The sequence below is a fragment of the Rhinoraja longicauda genome, chromosome 7 (assembly GCF_053455715.1).
Source record: "Rhinoraja longicauda isolate Sanriku21f chromosome 7, sRhiLon1.1, whole genome shotgun sequence".
NCBI classification, from domain to species: domain Eukaryota; kingdom Metazoa; phylum Chordata; class Chondrichthyes; order Rajiformes; family Arhynchobatidae; genus Rhinoraja; species Rhinoraja longicauda.
Window position 1 is genome coordinate 67,269,796 of NC_135959.1, and position 20,825 is coordinate 67,290,620.

Consider the following 20,825-nt stretch of genomic DNA (forward strand, 5'->3'; position numbering starts at 1 on the left):
GGTGGTTGGACAGCCCCGCCGCCGGCCCTCCCCCAGTCAGCGGCCCATTGGCTGCGCGGGCTGTCAGTCAGTCAGCCAGCCAGGCGCAGGGCGGGGCGGGGATGGCCGCCGCGGGGGACGTGTTGACAGTTGACGGCGGCCTGGCCACCGAGCTCGAGGCGGCGGGGCTGCAGCTGCAGGTGGGCGGGGGGTGCAGGTGGGAGGGGGAGGGTACAGGTGGGGGCGGCTCCAGGTGGTCGGGCAGGCTACAGGTGGGGGGAGGCTACAGGTGGGGGAGGCGAGGCGAGGCACAGGTTGGGGCGCAACAGGTGACGGGTGGGGAGGCAACAGGTGGGGAGGGAGAGGCAACAGGTGGGGGAGGGAGGCAACAGGTGGGGGAGGGAGGCAACAGGTGGGGGAGGGAGGCAACAGGTGGGGGTGGAGAGGCAACAGGTGGGGGTGGAGAGGCAACAGGTGGGGGCGGCAGGCTACAGGTAGGCGAAGCTCCAGGTGGGGCTGCAGCTACAGGTGGGGGAGGCTCCAGGTGGGGGGCACGCCCGCAGGTGGGAGGGGAGGCCGCAGGTGGGAGGGGAGGCCGCAGGTGGGGCTGCAGCTGCAGGTGGGGGGTGTCTACAGGTGGGAGCGTCAACAGGTGGGGGAGGCAGTGAATAAACCGGCCTGGGGACCCCTACAGTGGGTTGCCATCATGTAGGAAGGGACTTGCGCGTTATATATTTGTCCCCCCCTCTCCCTCTCTCCCCCTCTCCCCCTCTCCCTCTCTCCCCCTCTCCCCCTCTCCCCCTCTCCCTCTCTCCCCCTCTCCCCCTCTCCCTCTCTCCCCCTCTCCCCCTCTCCCTCTCTCCCTCTCTCCCCCTCTCCCTCTCTCCCCCTCTCCCTCTCTCCCCCTCTCCCTCTCTCCCCCTCTCCCTCTCTCCCCCTCTCCCTCTCTCCCCCTCTCCCTCTCTCCCCCTCTCCCTCTCTCCCCCCCCCCCCCCCACACAAAATCATGAACCCTAACCTCGGAGCGTCTCGACCCGAAACGTCACCCGTTCCTTCTCTCCAGAGATGCTGCCAGGCCTGCTGAGTTACTCCAGCATTTTGTGTCTTATCTTCAGTTTAAACCAGCATCTGCAGTTCCTCCCTACACACTTAAACTCCCCCTCTCATTCCCACACTAACCTTTCTGTCCTGTGCTTCCTCCACTGTCAGAGTGAGGCCCAACGCAAATTGGAGGAACAACATCTCATTTTGCTTGGGCAGTTTACATCCCAGCAGTATGAATATTGATTTCTCTAACTTCAAGTAACCCTTGCTTTCCCTCTCTCTCTCCATCCCACCCTACTCTAATTCTCTGACCAGTGTGACTGTCCTGATTTAATTTTATGTTTCTATGCTTTGTTGTCACCTTCCCCTAGCTAACAATGATCTATTACTACATTTTCCTTGAACCACGTCCCCTTTGATGTCTCGTTTTCACTCCTTACCCTTCCACATCTTTGTGTCTCTCTCGTGCAATCAAAATTGCACTTCAATAATTAATGTTTTTTATCTGTAATAGGGAGATCCATTATGGAGTGCCAGAATATTGCAAACAAATCCACAAGCTATCAAAAATGTGCATGCAAGGTAATTGAAGCAGTAATTTTTCTGTTTTTGTTTTGAAATTTTACTTTTTCTTCAATGGTTAAAAAAGAACAACTGAATGTAGTTGTGGAGAATGTCAGAAACATGGCATGAGCAAGGCATTGGCAGCTGACTCTGTACAGGTATTCACTAACTGCTTGCGATGTAAGAGTTTGTGGAAGACATACTCCTTTCTCTTTTGTACACACACATTTGAAAGGGAAATATACAAAATAACATTTAAACTAGGATAAGACTGAGTTTAATGGGATGAAACAGAGATCAGTTATAACGCTGAATAGTACATGCTCAATGTTGTGAACATTGAGATGGTGTGTATAATATTGTGTACATTGAGAATTCACAAAGTGTATTTCTAAAATGACTTTTGTATTTGAGACAGTGATAGTTATAAATTTGGTTGGATTGATTTCATACATGTATTTAACCTTTATCTTAACACCTGGATAATAGATAAAAACTGAAGGTCTATACTTATTCTTTTGCCCTGGAAATAGTTAAAAGAGTTTCACAATAATTTATTTAGCTATTAAAATAATGAGTTTCATTTGATCTGGATGCAATACTGCATTAACAGATATTATGCATTAAATTCTCACTCAGGCTTGTAGAAACCAGAGGGTTGTACAACAGTGAACTTTAGAGCAAGCAGGACATGAGAAATATTAAAGCCTAACAATGCAGTGGCCATATTGCATGAGTTGGATGCAAAAAGAGTTGCACTATTTGGCAGCCCAAGTTATAAATGCTGTAAAGCAAACAAACTAAATAGATCTTCAAGATCAAAACTTGCACCACGTGTAAGCTATATATTGCAAAGGATAGTTGAATAGTTTTTTAATAGTTCTCCACAGTCCACAAGAAAGTGGATGACCATCTTATCCATACCGCTGCCTGTAATAGTTGTCTACTCGCTGTTCACAGCAAATTTATTGATTTTAAAACATTCAGTGCCAAGAAAGGTTATTTTGGAAGATTTATTGTGACTTAGCAGCAAACTGAAAAGTTGTTAACTGTAAATAAAGTTACTGAGTGGTATCTATAACTCATGATTTTTAGCCATTTTACCTCTGACTGCTAATATAGTTGGTGAAAGTTTCCATACATTGAAGACGTCACCAGTAGAGTATTAAAAGACAAAAATCCAAAGTAATATTTTATCCCACTTACCCAGAAGGTTCTTTTTATTAAATTTGGCAAAATCGACCGGATTGTGTTCAACTGGTAATGATAGCTCAGTTTACTTTGGGGGATAAAATCTATTTCTAATGTATTATTTTGTTTCTAGTTACCTTTCTTGTGGAGCTGATGTCATCACCACAGCCACATACCAGGGGAGTGTGGCAGGATTTATGAAGTATCTTGGTTTGACGTCAGAAAAAGCTGACCAGCTCTTGCAGTCAGGAGTACAACTTGCCAAAGAGGCTATTACTGAGTTTCTCTCAGAATCCAGAAGCTCAGGTAAATTGTGCAGTATTTGCTTTTAAATTTGGCAGATATTGTATGTTTTTAGATATGTTTTTTAACATCAAGATAATATAAACAATGGGTGGTGTAGAAGTTTTGTAAATATTTTTATCAAACTGATTAATGAAAGTTTACAAGTAAATTTTGACTTATTGATAGGAAATACAGTTTTTAGAATAACACCTGTAAGACCTATACATTTTCTAAAGCATTCAGTTTTAATATCTCTTACTAAAGCAGAAATATTATTTCATAATACTTTATTTTTGATCAAGTGATGTTAATGGGTAAAGCATCACTGTTGTCCACCCCTTGATTGTTTTACAGGATGTGAGGATTACTGGAAAAGTGAGGATTTATTCCAAAAATATGTTATTCATAAAATACACTGTACTACAATCACAACAGGCTGTAATCCTCATTCACTGTACCATGCAATTCATTATATGCTATATGATTTATATGCTGACACTTATATGCTGACATCATTAATGTTTCATTCCTCAAACATTTCATGACGGAAATGTGTGAGAGATAGTTAAACAGGCCCCAGTTCTTCAGTGTCCAGACGTATGTCTTTTCTCACAGTCTTTATGTGCATGTACAAATCTTTGGTGCATCCCCAGACTATACTCCCATGCCTTAGAATATGCCAGTTGGTAGCACGACACTTAATCTGCCAGTGCATCGTATTGCACTGGAAAACCATCAAGTTGCAAGCAGACTAAACTGCATCTGTCCACATGTTGACAATCTTGTAGCATTTGCCACTGTTTGCAATAAGAGAATAGCCTGTAGAACACATTTCTGTCTCGTGCTGTCAGTTGGGATGAATGTCGACAAAGTGTACTGCATCCTTTTATGGACCCTTTTAGCAAAATCACAGTCCACAAGAAGGTGGATGACCATCTTATCCATACCTCTACCCAGGTTCTGTCCATGTATGAAGGATCTGACAGAAAAGACCCTTCTCTCCACCAGCCAAGCGAGGTCCTGGTGCTTGTTTGGGTGTTCTGGTGTAAAGGCAGTATGCCAAATGATTTTGACAGTTTCATGGGGAAACCATTCAATAGAATCCATTGTCTCCTCCCATGGGGGCCCTTCATAACATACCATGCAGATCACTGTACCATTCACGTGATCAAATATGATTTTCTACAGAAATAGTAGCAGTCACAGGTGATATGGCACACTCAGGCTGAATATCAATACTCTGTGATAAGGAAACACAGACATGTAGAGTTTGACACATAGAGTTTTGCGTACTCAAAGCAATTGATGCAGCCAAACACAAAGATGGCCAACTGGATGACTGCTGCGTTGGTTTAATTTCCTCCACCCTCTTTCCTCTTATGACCTATACATTATATCTGGACGATCACAATCCATTTTGAATCTCCAAACCAAAATGGAAAATGCCTGCCACTGAGCGGGGCATAGACCATACCTGTGCCATATATTGCAACACGGAGTGCGCCTACACCTGATGACCAGGTTCCTTTCTGCCATTGAGAAGAAATGTTGCTCTCAGTTTCCCAACTCTTGTTTCATCTTGGCTTTTCACTGCAGCCCCTTCTTACTATGTGCCCTGGTTCTGCAGAACTAGATTCCCAACTGTGTCAAGCAATTCAACGTGACAGTGAGAGGATAGATTAGAGCAGTTGCCAAAAGATGTGGTCTTGCATTTGCTGGTATATTTAAACTAGTTACAGATGCTGAAGAAGGGTGTCGACCCGAAACGTCACCCATTCCTTCTCTCCAGAGATGTTGCCTCTTTTTGTGTCTATCCGGTTTGAACCAGCCAGCATCTGCAGTTCCTTTTTACGCAGATACTGATCAATTGCAGTCCAAAAGTAGGTATGAGCAGACCATATCAACATTGCGTTTGTACAGGGAGGCTTTGACTTGAATACCCCTGCTGCCTGGCATTGTCAACTCTTTTATGCCTGTATCCTTTCTGATGAATAGCAAAAGACTCATTAGAACAACAAGGAGAAGAAAGAGGGCAGCTTCCTAGCCAACCTAATAGCATTTACAATTGCTTTGTCCACTTGCTCAATTGCAGCCATGGCTCCTGTGAACGAACAGCGAGATGAGTTGCTGATATCTGACCTCTTTCCTCTTTTCTCTTCTGCTGAGATGAGAATAATGATGTTGTACCTCATGAATTCTGACTTGCGGCCAGCTGGAAATCGATGGATAGCGCTGTGGTGCAACAGTTACATGTCCAATTGACCTTGATCTCTGGCTTACTTGGCTATTTTAAGGGGTGGTTTAAGATTCAATCACATTTCCGGTTCAGAGACTCATGGAATTCTCTTTGGGTAAATTTGTACATTTCTTTCCTTCAAAGGGTAGTAGGAGTAGGACTAGCGGGGTCTTTACACCAACCTGGAGTATTGTGTGCAGTTTTGGTCTCCTAACCTGAGGAAAGACGTTCTTCCCTTAGAGGGAGTACAGAGAAGGTTCACCAGATTGATCCCTGGGATGGCGGGACTTTCATATGAGGAAAGACTGGATAGACTGGGCTTGTACTCGCTGGAATTTAGAAGACTGAGGGGGGATCTTATAGAAACATATAAAATTCTTAAGGGGTTGGAGAGGCTAGATGCGGGAAGATTGTTCCCGATGTTGGGGGAGTCCAGAACCAGGGGTCACAGCTTAAGGATAAGGGGGAAGTCTTTTAGGACCGAGATGAGAAAACATTTCTTCACACAGAGAGTGGTGAGTCTGTGGAATTCTCTGCCACAGAAGGTAGTTGAGGCCAGTTCATTGGCTATATTTAAGAGGGAGTTAGATGTGGCCCTTTTTGCTAAAGGGATCAGGGGGTATGGAGAGAAGGCAGGTACAGGCTACTGAGCTGGATGATCAGCCATGATCATATTGAATGGCGGTGCAGGCACAAAGGGCCGAATGGCCTACTCCTGCACCTATTTTCTATGTTTCTATGTTTTACAAGTATTTGGGAATTCTATGATCTGCATCATTAAAGCCAGAAATTACTTAATTGATTGAATTTGAATTCATCACTGCCATGAGGGAATTTGAATTAAATTATCTGAAAGTCATGTTACTGGATCATCAACATTATAATGTTGTTGCCATCTTCTATACTGCACTATTTCCCATGTGAAGTTCAGTTCTATCTCACCACCAATCCTCTTAACCCTTTACTGTTTCTGATGAATGTCTGACATTAAATATTAGATGAGTAGAATTTTTCTCAATGCCAGGGACCTGGGTTCAATCCTGACTATGGAGTCTGTATGCAGTTTGTACGTTCTCCCCATGACCTGCGTGGGTTTTCTCTGGGAGCTCCAGTTTCCTCCCTCACTCCAAAGGTGTACTGGTTTGTAGGCTAATTGGCTTGGTATAATTTGTAAATTGTCCCTAGTGTCCCAGCAAGCAGACGCCAAGCCCGCCAGCAGGCCCAGCTCGCCTGAGGCAGACTGAAGATGGAGGACACACCCGCCAGGTCCGGTCACCCCACACCGTGGTCCAAGGACTCGCACACCGAGGATCGCCCGCCATGGACCAATGACGGAGGACCTGCCGGTAGGCCTGTATCGCTCACCATGGTCACCAAACTTGGACCCGAGCCATTGGCATTGACTGGACCGATGCCGTCGAGAGAGAGGAGGTCCGCCGAGAGTGAGGGGGACCGTCGAGAGCGTAGGGGGACCCGCGCTGCCGAGAGTGAAGGGGACCATTGAGAGCGTAGGGGGACCCGCGCTGCCGAGAGCTACCTGACGGTGGGCTGCCGAGAACAAAGGGGGGACCCCGCAGGGGTGCCAAGAACGAAGGGGGGGACGTGGCAGGGGGCGCCGGGAACGATGGGGGGACCCAGCGGGGGGCTGCCTGCGGACATAAGCGGCGGTAGGCCTGGTTCGCCGCTGCGACCAGATACGCATGTTCGATAAACTTTATGTAACTTTGTTGGTGCCAGAAACGTGGTGACTCTTGTGTACTGCCTAAGTGAGATCTGCTGTATGATTTTACCAGGTTGTATGCAAAACAAAGCATTTCACTGTACCTAGGTACATGTGACAGTAAAGTATCATTGAATCATTGGGTTGATGGGGACGAGCCTTTTACGGAAGTAAAGGCATCGGTGTGCTTTCTTGGCCATATCTTCAATAGCTATAGCTGGTCCAGGATAATTGCTGGTAATAATTATTCCTAAGAACTTGAAGCTTTCGACTATTTCTAGTTTGATGTCATCAATGTATACCAGGGTTTGTGTACTGCTTTGTTGGCTGAAGTCAATCACAATCCTTTATCTTGCTGACATTGAGGGAGTGGTTGTTGTTTTGGCACCAGGTTACGAGGTATTCAATCTCGTTCCTGTCCTCCATCTTGTCATTATTTGATATCTAGAACACTACGTTGGTGTCGTCTGCGAACTTACAAATTGTGTTGGATTAATATTTGGCTGCATAGTCATGGCATTACAAGGAATATAGGGCTGAGAACGCATTCTTGCAGGTCACCAGTGTTGAGGTTTATTGTAGAGGATGATTTGTCCTCTATCCTCGCTGATTGTGGTTTGTTGGTCAGGAAGTTGATGATCCATTAACAGAGCGGAGTGCTGATTGTAAGTTCCATGAGTTTGGAGATGAGCTTGGTTGGGATAATTGAAAGCAGAGCTGTAGTCTATGAATAGGAATCTGACGTAGATGTACTTGGTATCCAGGTGTTCCAGGGATGAGTGTAGGACCATGGACAAGGGCATCAGCCATGGTCTTGCTGCTGCGGTTGCCCAACTGCAGTGGGCCAAGGTTGCTTGGTAGGCTGGATGTGAAGACCACTGATGGTGGATGTTAAGACCACTCGATAATCTCATTATCGCATGAGATCTTGTTTTTCTTTGGCACCGGGATGATAGTGATTTTCTTGTAGCAAGTGGGTACCTAAGAACGGAGTATGGAGCGATTAACAATGTCCATGTATACTCCCACTAGTTGGTCCACGCAGTTCCTAAGCGTGTGGCCAGGGACTGGGCCAGTTGATATCTGTGGGTTCACCCTCAAGAAGGTCAATCTTCACCCATGGCTGTGGACTGGGAACGTGGCCGGAGGCCTTTATCGAAGTGCTGCGGTCTCGATGCCTCCTGGATCACCGTGTAGAAGCCCGGGTCGGCGCCCGGCCGGGGTCTCGCGTGTCAGACGGAGGAGCCGGGCCTCGCAGGTCGGAGTCCAGGTCGGCCCGCGGCCCCAGGTCGGTGGGGCCCGGGTCGGCGGGGCCCGGGTCGGCCGCTGGGGCCCGGGTCGGCACCACATAGGAGCAAAGTGGGGTGTCAACAGTGGTGAGGCCTCGGCAGCGGTGAAGCGGCGGCAACAGTGAAGCCTCGTGACGATGGGGCTTCGGCGGTGGTGAAACCTCACGGGTCGATCCATGGTCGATGAGAGCGTAAAGGACTGCTGTGAGGGGGAAAGGGAAGAACTATGGAGGACACGGTGAGGGGGTGGGGGGAGAACAACGGAAGACCCGGCATGGCGGGGAACTGCTAGGGGGGGGGGTGGGAAGAACAAAAGGAGGAGCCGGCGTGCTTTGTAACTTTGTCAGCGCCCTGCTATTTGTATACATTGGGTTTGCAAGCAAAGAATTTCACTGTGCCTAGTCGCATGTGACAATAAAGTATTCCATTCCATTTAACTTCTGCAACAGTAACCCTGTGAAAAGGCACACTTGCCTCTGATGGGACAGATATAGCCCTGTTGGCCTTCTGCTCAAAGTGAGAATATAATGCATTAAGTTCATCAGAGAGGTCCCACTATCATCAGCGATGCTGCCTGACGTCACTATGCAGCCATTCGGGCCCTGACACACTTGGTCCAAGTGATTATACTGGGACTCAAGTATGTCCTGGTATTGTCTTTTGTCATTCCTGATGGCTTTGCAAATATCATAGCGAGCTTTCCTGTACCCCTCGGGATCGTTTGACTTGTACACACGCAGCAGTCTTTGCCTTCACCTAGAAATGGGCCTCACAGACTCGTACATGGGTATAGTGCAAGGGGTGTCAACTACCTTTCAATATTTCGCTTAAGCGGTTCCTTTTAGGTGATGCTTAACAGTAAACATGAGTAAATTATTTGATTACAATGTGTGTCATAACCCCGGCATGATCTTGTCCGAACTCAATATCAGCATATGGACTTTAGAAAGAGTGACAAATTAACAATGTGGAGTATAAATCTTGGCCATGACCTTACTAACCCGTAAGTTGATTTTAGCACATTGACCACCTGACTGTTTGTGAACAACTAACGCCACACCAGTGGAGAATTTCCTGAGCAATATGTCTACTCTAGTCAGAGATTAAAATGTACTTATCTTTGAAATATACCCTTTTTTTAGGTTTGATAATGCATTTAATTCAGTTTGCTTATGTTAGATTATTAACAACTGACAAAAATGTTGGTACTTTTTTTATAGAGAGAGCAATGCCCCTCGTTGCAGGCTCCATTGGGCCTTATGGAGCTTCTTTGCATGATGGTTCTGAATATTCAGGTGACTATGTTGATCAGATGACTAAAGAGGTATGGAGCAAATTGTGCATTATTTTGTTTCAATGACTTAGCAAGTACTTGATTTGTTTAGTATCTTATCCAGTAAATACCATTGCAAGACATATGCTCATAAAATTATTTTGATTCTTGCTCACCAGGTTACCTCTTCCGTTAATTTTTTATTTTCTTTGATCCCACAAATGCATTAATCTATGAATTTAATGTACAGTGACAGAATATCATAATTCTCTGGCACGGAGAATTCCAAAGATTAACAAACTACCGAATAAGAAATGTCACCTTAATTTTAAATTTCCCTCCTTCTCCCGAAATTGTCTCAGACTAAGATCTCCATGGTTCTTAAACATCTGATGAAGGAATAGATATGATTGTACTTTATCATGAGTGCTTGAGAGTCTAGTCGGCAAAATGGCAGCTTGTGAAATCACATTTGGGAAGGGATCTGATATAGCTCTACAGCAAATGATTAACTTTTAATACCCTCTTAATAAGTAAAATCCAGACCTGGGAATGTCACCCATGTCCAGTTACTTATTTTTAACAGACCATTTTCTGGTATGGATAGATTAAAAAAAATATTTTGTGTGTAACTTTCAGTGTGGAAGGGACGACTGAAAATGTAAAAGTCTTTTTAAGCTGAGAAGTAGAATTGCATTATTTTTGCCAGAGTTGTATAATCCTGAAGATGTTTGGCCGTGCTTCTGAGATGACATCTGATCTGCAACATTGGGGCAATAGCTAGACTTGTATTTTTAGGTTTCAACTGGAGAGGGAAATTAATGTGCTGATAAATCAACTTTAGAAATAGAAACACACCATGCCTTTATGTTGCATTTCTCACATCTGTGCAATTAATTAATTATTTTTGAAGTGCAGACACAATTATTCAACATATAGTATGTCATTTGAAAGCAGCAAGATATCACAAAAATATAAATTAATTGATGATACTTTTGGTGGTTTTGTTTGTGGAAAGATTATTGCTGCTCACAGTTCTCCACTTCAAGTGCAGGGGATCTTTTGTAACACATACAAACAATTCTGCAGTTAAATGTATAATTGACAAACCATTATGTGCAATAAAGCCACACTCGCATTTTGCTAAGCTGGCTGCCAGTCTTTGTGCTGTGGTTTTGAAATTGATTTGAACTTGATTTTGAACTTGATTTTAAAGGTAAGAATGATGTTGGAAAAGTAGATAGCATTATTTATGATATGGAAAATAAATTAGTGTAATTAAATATATACCAATGGACAACAAGAAAATTACAAGCACCTTACATAGAACAGAGTTTGATATAAAATCAGGAAATAATTATATGCCACAGTAGTCTTTCGAGGGTTTACTCGGATGTTAGATTTGGGATTTTCTTTTAATATTTTTGCTGATTTCGGTATAGTAGTGATCTGTTGGTCATGAATTTAAGGGATCAGCGTGGATACATGCCTTTTGGCCCACCAAGTCCACAACGACCACAATCACTCATATGCTAGTTCTATCATACACAATATGGTCTATGTAGGGCTATTTAACCTAAATACCTGCACGTCTTTGGGATGTTGGAGGAAACCGGAGCACCCAGATGAAACCCACGTGCTCACAGTATGGACGTACAAGCTCCGTACAGACAGCACCCATAGTCAGGATCAAACCTCGGTCTTTGGTGCTGGAAGGCAGCAACTCAACCGCTATGCCACCCAGTGAACTTGAATTTAATAATTCAAGAAGGTTGAAAGAAATGTGGGAATACTGCTTGTCAGCTAGCAAAATTTCACCACCAAATCCATCTTCCCCTCCGCTCTTTCAACATTCTCTTCACAAGTTCCATTTGCGATTTTTGATGTGGTGTTCCATCTCCACTAACCATACCCATTCTATTGGCACTTTCCTATAAAACTGCAGGCATTCCCTGACTTACACAATAGTTGACTTGCGTAAACTTGTACTAATGTAAACTTTATTTGCCCTAATAGATGTGATATATAAATATTTAATGAGAATTAAGATATGGCATAGCCTTTTCTGATTTACACTCATGATAGCATTAATACTGTGTATGTTTTAATAAAAACAACCAGAGGAATGTACGACCAAAAAAAGTTTAAAATGTAATAATTTTGTAACTGCTGGCCTTAACTCCACAGATACTTATCCTTAATATGTTTCATTTATGTTTGAAATGCTGTATAATCTTTTTGGCTTGTTACAGGAATTAAAGACTTGGCATCGACCTCAGATGCAGTCCTTAATAACAGCAGGAGCGGATCTCATTGCTATGGAAACAATTCCCAGTCAGAAGGAAGGAGAAGCTCTGGTGGAACTTCTTAGAGAATTCCCAAACAGTAAAGGCTGGCTGTCATTTTCCTGCAAAGTATTTAATCAAAGTTGAATAATAATTAGCATTTTTTAATTGATTTGTAAATCAGTCAAGGTTTAGTTTTATAATTAGACTTAACCTGCTTTGGGTTATGTCAAACCAGTCAGGGATTATGCTGAAAGATTTGAGAGTGTTAACAATTTAGCATGTTGAGTTATTGCAGAACGGCAATAAATAAGTAAGCTCAAGGGTGACACAGTGGCGTAGCTAATGGGGCTACTGTCTCACAGCTCCAGTAATCAGAGTTCTGGACCTCTGGAGCTGTCTCTGGAGTTTACATGTTCTTCCTGTGACTGTGTGGTTTCCACTGGGTGAACTTGCTTCATCTCTCCCCCAAGAAATGGGTTGGGAGGTTAATTGGCCACTTCAAATTGTTCCCACTGTAAAGATGAGTAGTAGAATCTGAGGGGAATGATGAGAATGGGTATAGGGTAGGGTAGGATAAAATGGGTTGGGATAGGATTGGTGTATTGGGTACTTGATGGGTTGATGTGCTGCTGCAGTGCGATCTCTCTCTATCACTCTGTGAGTGTGAGCTTTATTCAAAATCAGTTCATTTTGAGTTTGTCATAGAGTCACAGTCATACAACACAGAAACAGGCTCTTCAGCCCAACTTGTCTATACCACCCAAGATGCCCCATCTAAGCTATTTATCATTTATCTTTGCTCGCATTTAGTTTCTATCCCACTCAACCTTTTCGATCCATGTACCTGTCCAAATGTCTTTTAAATATTGTTATTGGACTTGCCTCAAGTACTTCCTCGTTTTAAACTAACAAAGTATTGACAGTGGGAGACTTCATAGATACTGAGAATCTTGGGTCCAGGCAGTATTTAAAGCTTGATGTTTGTCAGCAGAGTGGAACTTGTGATGGAATCTGAATTTGTTGAGATTTTACCCATTTTAGTGTGCCTGTTGTTGCCAGCACCATCTCCCCTTTCCCCTCCAATGTACCTGGAGAACACATAGAAGATTATTCAATAACGTGCACAGTCACATCAAATGGGGAGAAAGGCAACAGCTCATAAAGACTGTGCTCTGATACTTACAGAATGCCCCTTTCTACTGTAACCATGTAGTTATAAGTCGTTGTCACATTATTTTACTCTCCATTGTTTGCATGCTCATTTACTGGTTATTAATGGTAGGTCACATTAAAGCTGTTGAAAGTCATGTGCGGTGCTGATTTAGTTCTTTCCCTCAATGGTCACATTGACCTAAAACTGAAGAAATTGATGAAATTATCTTTTTATTCTGTATCAAATTATTAATATGCATTTAGGGCATTGACAGATCACAGTTCGCATGACCTAGGCTTGATCCTAACTTCTGGTGGTGTCTGTGTGGAGTTTGCATTTCTTCCTGGGACTGTGGGTTCCCTTCAGATGGATTTCTCATATCCCAAAGGCATGTAAATTGGTAAATTAATTAGCCACTAACGTGTTGGTAAGTGGTCGAATCTGAGGGTAGACGATGGGAATGTGGATTAATGTAAACCAATGCTTGCTGGATGGTGCAGAATCATTGGCTGTAGCACAGAAACATCTCAGCAAAATTGTATTGTTAACTTGTAGGAGCCACTTACCGATTTTTGTTCTCAGCCGCACAGTAAACTGTTGACTTTGCTGGCGAGTGGGAAATTAATGGTAGCTGACCATGTTTTCAGCAAACCACTCTGCCAATCTGGTGTCTTTCTGATTGGAAGTGAAGGTAGGCACCAGAATTTCTCTCTTGGGTTGTCCCTTGGGAACAACAGTGACTTACTTCGATTCCAGTTTTGTCGATCTATATCGGACCTACAGACTTTTCCGCAAATGGGGCACGAGTTGCCAGAAGTGGTGGGGGAATGCACAGTTTGTCACATCATGCTTTTGTTTGTTTCCCGTGCATTGATACTGGGTTCTCAGTACCATTCTGGATACTCATCATTCATTCTGACTGGCCTCAGGACAGGGATTCCCAAGAATCAAAGTAGCTTATTTCAATATTTTCCCCTGTAAATCTCCTGTGACAAACTTCAGAGTAGAGTTTGTTGAAGAATAGAATCTGATGTCAACCGTATAAAAATACTTGCCCAGCAAGTGTAATTTGGACATTAATATTGGGGATATTGTACTGGCATTTACTCTGGAATCTGTTGTTTGACTGATTGGATGAATTTTCTGGGAACAAATGTTATTGGAATACTAATTGTCATTAAGGGATTCTTTTCTGAAGTTTAGTTTACACAATAAAAATTGAGGAACTTCTGTGCAGGTCCCAAGTCTATTTTACTGGAAAGAACAGGCTAAAATATAGATTATCCATCTCATGTTAGATCCACTTTGAGAAGTCACCCTCCCCATTGCAAGTGCTCCACGCACCCATGCACACATCACAAGAAGAACCTGCCTCCCTGTTCTGTTGACCTGATTAAGAATTGTTAAACCTCATGAGAAGACAATGTCAGGTGAGATCAGCCAAAGCTGGTGGTGACGCGATAGACTAAACTGTCTTCCTTGCTGTAACCATTCTATGATTCTGTGAAATATTGACTTTAAGATGGGTTGTGTTGTGCTGCAACTTGGTAGAAAGCTGATAGTGGGATCAAAATGAGTTGGTTAACCTTTCAACTTTCCTGACTTCACCTTATAGTTCTTGAGATCTTTTGATAGCCGTGTATTTTTATGCACATGACGTGTGCACTCATAAAGGTTCAGATGGAGCACTATGGACTGTCAGTGCAAAATGAATCAGAAGGTTAGGGAATGGTCTGAAAAATTAGCATTATGGGGCCAGGAGGGAGTTTTGGATTCTACAACAATAATGCAATTACTGTGTGAACTTTCATTCTCCATATTATAGCTCCTTCCCATGCATTCCTTACCCACCCCTTGCCTCCACCACACATAAACCTACCTTTCTGCAAGCTGTTTTAGTCTCTGGGTTGTTATTTTCGATACGGATTTTGGCAGCTTTGTAGTGAAATTTTTTACAATAATTTTCTTATTACTTTGCAGGATGAACAATATATTTCCCATGGAGAAAGGTTTGCTGATGCTGTGAAATTTGTAATCAATTCTGATCAGCTGGTGGCCGTGGGATTAAACTGCTGCCCTCCAGATATAGTTAGTTCGCTCCTTGCAACTGTTGAACAAAATAAGCGTCCAAAAGGAGGATGGATTATATATCCAAATCGTGGAGAAAGTTGGAACCCTAATACAGGGTGCGTCATTTACATCAACAAATGTCGAAATGGTTATTTTGTAAAAATAAAATTACAATGCAAGATGTAACATCTTATCCCTTTAGTAAGAAATGAAAGTAATATCCCTCCATATAAATTCAGTCAGACTTTATGTCCTCTTTGAAAAGGTAGACTATTCTTCTAGTTGCAAGTTCTTGCATAATGTAGCATGACATTTATAATTGATCCTTTTTCAAAACCGTTAGTTTTTGGCTTTTGTTGTGCTTGGCTCTTGTACAAATTGATGAAATAGATAGAAAGACTTCACTGGGATTTATACTTGCATGGCCATATTGCTTTTTTAAAGCCACATTTACAGTTATGATTTATATCAGGAAGAATATGATAATTTGGGGAAATTAGGTAATGAAAAGGTGTACAATGATTTTCTCCAATTTTTGCTATATTGTGTATAATATAATTTTTTCTTAAATTTGTAATTTCAAATTCTTCTCATTTTCCAAAACCAGCTGGGGAAATGGTCCAGTCAAAAGTCAACTTGCAGAGCTTGCATTGGAATGGAAAGAACTCGGTGCTAAATGGATTGGTAAGTTTTTATAAACCTGAGTTATCTGACAGATCAAGAAGATATCAGCTAAAAAATAGTTACGAAGTAAGTAGTTTTCCAGGAAAGATGTTCAATTCAAGTTTAATTATCACCTTTATAACTGATGCTATACTGAGAATCATTTTGCATCACTTGAAATAGTTGAAAATATATATTGAGAATATGGTGAAATAAATTTTAATTGCAGACATGGTGATTTGCTTTTAGCTAATTGCACATTAAATACTCACTTTAATACTCGTACAACAAGATCAAAAATATAAAATAAATGAGCAGTACAGGTTGCTCTCCCACACCATTTGTTTCCAAAAATTGAATTGGATATAATGTGATTGATGAATTAGAGAACACTATTTATATTACACATGATTCACGATGATAACACAATGTCTATCCTTATCTCACGCGTTTTTGTCTTTTTTACCTTTGGCCTTTTTTAACCCATCTCGCCTGTATCTGCCTACCACTTCAATAGTCAATAGTCATTTATTTGTCACATACACATAAATGTGCAGTGAAATGAAAATTTACCCGCAGTTCAACAATAAGACCAATAAGAATAATCAATAAAAATGCAATAACACATACAATCATAAACCAACACCAAACAAAAGAAACATCCATCACAGTGAGTCTCCTCCAGTCACCTCCTCACTGTGATGGAAGGCCAGAATGTCTTTTTCTCTTCCCCTGCCGTCTTCTCCCGCGGTCAGGCTGTTGGATTTGCCACGTCGGGGCGGTCGGGGCTCCCGACATTGAAGCCCCCGCCGGGCGGAGAAAATCCCATGGCCTATTCCAGGTCGTGCTGGACGGTGAAATCTCCGCGGCGGGCCGACCCAAGCCCCGCGATTCGGGACGGGCGAAAACGCTGCCGCTGCCGGAGCTCCCGATGTCGGCCCCCACCCAGGGGCCTGCGGGCTTCCGACGTCCAGGCGGCCCGCGCCGGAGATGAGTCGCAGCCGCTCCCGCAGCATCCGAAGGCAGCTAGCGCCGCAGGTGGTGAGTCTGGGCCGCGGGCTCTGCGAACCAGAGCCCAGGTGGTCCCAGCCGGAGGCCGCCAGCTCCAGGTGCATGGCCGGTGGTAGGCCGCAGCGGGAACGGAGACACGACACAGAAACAAAGGTCGGGTCTCCGTTCGGGGGAGACAATGTTACAGTTCCCACCCCCCCCATGACACACAACCGCAAACACTACATCATATTTAAACTACAATTAAGACAAAAACAACAAAAAACACAAAAGACAACGGACTGCAGGCAAGCCGCAGCTGCGAGAGCAGCTCGCTTTGTCCTGCCTCCACCTCTCTTCCAGCATCAGTCTGAAGAACTGTTTCCCAACCCGAAAAATTGTCTATCTCTGTTCTCCAGAGATGCTGCCTGACCTGCTGAGTTACTCCCGCACTGTCTTTTTTTGTAAACCAGCATTTGCAGTTCCTTGTATCTACTGTTTCCATATAACCTCCTGCAGTAATTGGACATCATCGTCTCCTAGGAATACAAGTCTGTCAGTGTCACCGCAAAGTCTCCATTCGAGTCCCAGCTATCTTCTCCCTTGCTTCCCAAAACATCCCAAGGAGATCTCAACAGGACCAGCAGATGTATTCACTCTGATGCCTTCAAAGACATTTAACATCTCTACCTTAATACTGACTTGCTCCAGACTATAAACATACCCCTCCTTATCATCCAATGTTTCCCAACCTTACCATTTTTGACTTTCTGAAATAACTTGCTTTAGCTCTTATCAGCTTTCTTTTCAAAGATTCCCACTTGTTAGGTATCATTTTAACTGCAAGCATCTACAATCTATTTTTGCCAGATCTTCTCTTATGCCATTGAAATCAGCATTCTCATAATTTAGGACCATAACTTGAGGACCAACTGTATTTCTCTCCATAACTACCTTGAAACAAAGAATTATGGTCACTATATCCAAAGTCTAGCCCACCAACACTTCTACCACTTATCCAGTTTCATTTCCTAAAATTGAGTATAGCCCCATCTCTAGTAGGACTCCACACATTGTTGCAAACACTTTTCTTAGATGGATTTAATTCCATCGCAGCCTCTTGCACAAATGCAATTCCATTCACTATGGGAAAGTTAAACTCCCACTTCTCACTTTTCTGCATTTTGCTTATAAAAGTGTTTTTCTAATTCCAGCTGACGATTGGGAGGTCTGGTTTAACCCCTCTCGTACTCTAATTACTATCTATTTGACCTCATTGGATGAAGCCACCAAGATATCCACCCTTAAATACTGCTGTGATGTTCGCCCTAATCACTGGAGCGAAAAGCCTGCCTCTTTTCCCAGAACATTCAGCTCTGTCCCTCCCTCAACCATTGTTTTGTGTGTTTGCAATATCATAATTCCAAGAACCGATCCATGTTCTAAGCTTATCCAATTTATTAATAATGCTCCCTGCATTAAAGTAAATGCAGTTGAGCCTGTAGGCCCTCCCTTGCTCCCTAATCTGGCTGCTCTGACCATAAAGCATACTCGATTTAAACTCTACATTTACATCTCCCCACCTGCTCCACTGCTGCTGATTCCACCTCCCACTGTCTCCAAAGTAATTTAAACCCTCCGGAGTAGGATGAGCAAGCCTCCCTGAAACGATATTGATTCTCTTTCAGTACAACTAATCACACTGGTCCTACCTGCATCTTCTGTTTGGCGATGTTTTCTTCTCCCTTTATAGCACACTGCAGGAAATAATCCCCAAAATTAGGGTTCTGGTTTTCCACCTTTTGCCAAACTCCTTAAATTCAATATGCAAAGCTGCGTCGCCTTTTCTATATTGTTATAAATGCCATTATGTGCTGTTCTTCATCCCCTTTTAGAATCTTCTGAAGCAGATTGAGATATCCTTGACCCTGGCACCACAGGGGGCACAGGAATGCTTTACTGTGGCCACAGAAATGCCCGTCCGTTCTAATTTCATCACTTGCTTTTCATATCTGAAAGCTGATGTGAAAAAAACCCCATCTTTTCTCCATAATTTCCTTCCTCCTAAAGATCAGTTAGTATCCGAACCAAAAGGTTGTGGCTTAAAGTTTTATTTCCTTTCACAAAAATAAACTTTATTTAAAATTAAAAAATGACATCTATTATATTACTAAAACTCTCATCTTCTATGTTTGTTTGCGAAATACAATCAAAACGGTACACGATAGCACAACGATTTTAGGCCCACCTTACTCACCATTGGCCTACGGTGTGCAAGTAGCAGATTTCATTCAAATTGTTGTTATATTTTTTAAGTTATTGACATTTTAAACTTTAAATCCCTTTTCCACTTACCGTGCCCGTCAGCCACGCCTGTTTGATGTCACAATGGGAACCCAATGGGCCATACGTGAGATTGCCATTTTGAGATCGCCATTTGATTGGCGGGAGTGGCGGCCAATGAGTTGGGGAGGGGGGTTGAAGTTGCGGGACTGGAAGGAGGGGACAGGACGGGTCCCGCACGAGTGACGGGAGCGGCGGCTGTTAAAGTTCGTTTTCTCTAGGCAGACAACAATGCAACAAAGTTAGTGGTAAAACAGTAAAGTCTTTACGCCAGGCAGGAGTGGGGAGATCAATGAGGGGTGGGGGGATGGAGCGGAAGAGGCAGGACCGGAAGGAGAGGGAGGTTCCCGCCCCCCCCCCCCAATGAAGAGAGGAACTGCGGGGCAGGAATGGCGGCGTGCCGGAGAGCCCCTAAGAGTGGAGAGGGGGAATGGAGGGGTGAGTGGGGGGAAGTGCTAGACCAATGCAGGAGAGGTTTGGGCCCAACGGGTCCACCCCATTCTAGTACAAAATTAAAACTGCACATACATTTTCAGTAGATACACATTCAATCGTGTCATACACAGTGGTCTAGGACTTGAGCCCATGTATTGGGATATTTCTATGCATTAGTAAAGAATGTACACTTGAATATGTCACTTTTAAAATAAGCCAAGGCAATGTCTATTTGGAAAATTTAAAAGAGACTTGGCTTTTTTGTAGAGTTCTAATGTCTTTTAAATTATCTAAAAATGGTCTAACGTCCTGTCATCATTTTCACCCTGTCTCCCTGATAGACTAATTCATTATTCAGCTCATTGTTTGCTCTGCTTATTTTTGTCAACTCTAAATGCAAATTGGCTGGCTGCATAGCACTAACTGCATTTCAAAAGTAAATGTTTGGGAGATAATATATATAATTGCAAAATCATTCTGTGTCTGTTTTCTGGATGTGGTTAATGGACTTTCATTAACTCAAGTCACCTCTGGTACTGTACATTATTCTTTGTGATTTAAGCTGGTGAGTGCCGAGTCCCGCGACTGCAAGTGCATCAAAACTATCCCCCAAGAACGATCACATTTGTGAACTTTCCAATAGAGGGCAGTGGAGAGTTTTGAGGAATGGGTTCCCTAATTATTTGTCTTGCTGCAGCACCTTTGCCAATGCATTGACAGTGATTAAATGATACAGACATAGGCAAATAAGTGACTAGCCTTGAGTTGAGGCATTAAGGTCCCTAAAAGCACTTCTAGACAAACACAATTAAGCATTCTCCATCTCCAGCACCAGCAAGTTTAAAGTACATCAAAATTTAGGAGAACCACAATCACTCTTGCCTACTCTGCAGTTCAATAAGATTACATCTGATCATTTAACTCTGTGCCATCTTCCTACACTAACCTTGTATCGCTTGATTCCGATTATAAACTGGACCATAATTAACCTAAAATAGTATTTTATAGATGGTATAAAACTATTTATAACTATTTATCTAGTTGACTGATGTTAGAATCTATGCTTTAATAATATTGGAAAACAAACATTAATTGTATTATTTTTAAAAACATTTACAGGTGGCTGTTGTCGAACTACTCCAGCTGATATAGCTGAGCTTCGATGTGTGTTGAAACCAAATTTGCAGCTTAAATGAGGTTCAAATAATGCCAAGAATGTAAATACTATTACCTTTCAATGCCTTTATCAACTATTATAAATTTTGTTAAATACTATATAAATGTATAAAAACCCAATAAATA

The 20,825-nt window shown here is 42.9% G+C and overlaps 1 protein-coding gene across 2 annotated transcripts; it reads left to right on the top strand.

Annotated features, from left to right (window-relative positions):
• Positions 1-84: 84 nt before the first annotated feature.
• LOC144595354 (betaine-homocysteine S-methyltransferase) lies at positions 85-20,813 on the top strand. 2 transcript variants are annotated; one of them, XM_078402777.1, is made up of 8 exons: positions 85-179; positions 1,538-1,605; positions 2,912-3,084; positions 9,529-9,632; positions 11,834-11,995; positions 15,003-15,208; positions 15,700-15,776; positions 20,643-20,813. In XM_078402777.1, exons 1-8 carry the CDS (start codon positions 102-104, stop codon positions 20,717-20,719), a joined length of 945 nt encoding a protein of 314 aa, XP_078258903.1. In that variant the 5' UTR covers positions 85-101; the 3' UTR covers positions 20,720-20,813. The 2 variants fall into 2 exon arrangements, with proteins under 2 accessions (XP_078258903.1, XP_078258905.1); XM_078402779.1 differs by lacking the exon at positions 11,834-11,995.
• Positions 20,814-20,825: the final 12 nt, after the last annotated feature.

Coding starts and splice junctions, on each gene's coding strand:
- LOC144595354 (XM_078402777.1), top strand. CDS start 102: ATGGCCGCCGCGGGGGACGTGTTGACAGTTGACGGCGGCCTGGCCACC. Junction 180..1,537: donor CGGCGGGGCTGCAGCTGCAG/GTGGGCGGGGGG, acceptor TATCTGTAATAG/GGAGATCCATTATGGAGTGC. Junction 15,209..15,699: donor AGTTGGAACCCTAATACAGG/GTGCGTCATTTA, acceptor TTCCAAAACCAG/CTGGGGAAATGGTCCAGTCA.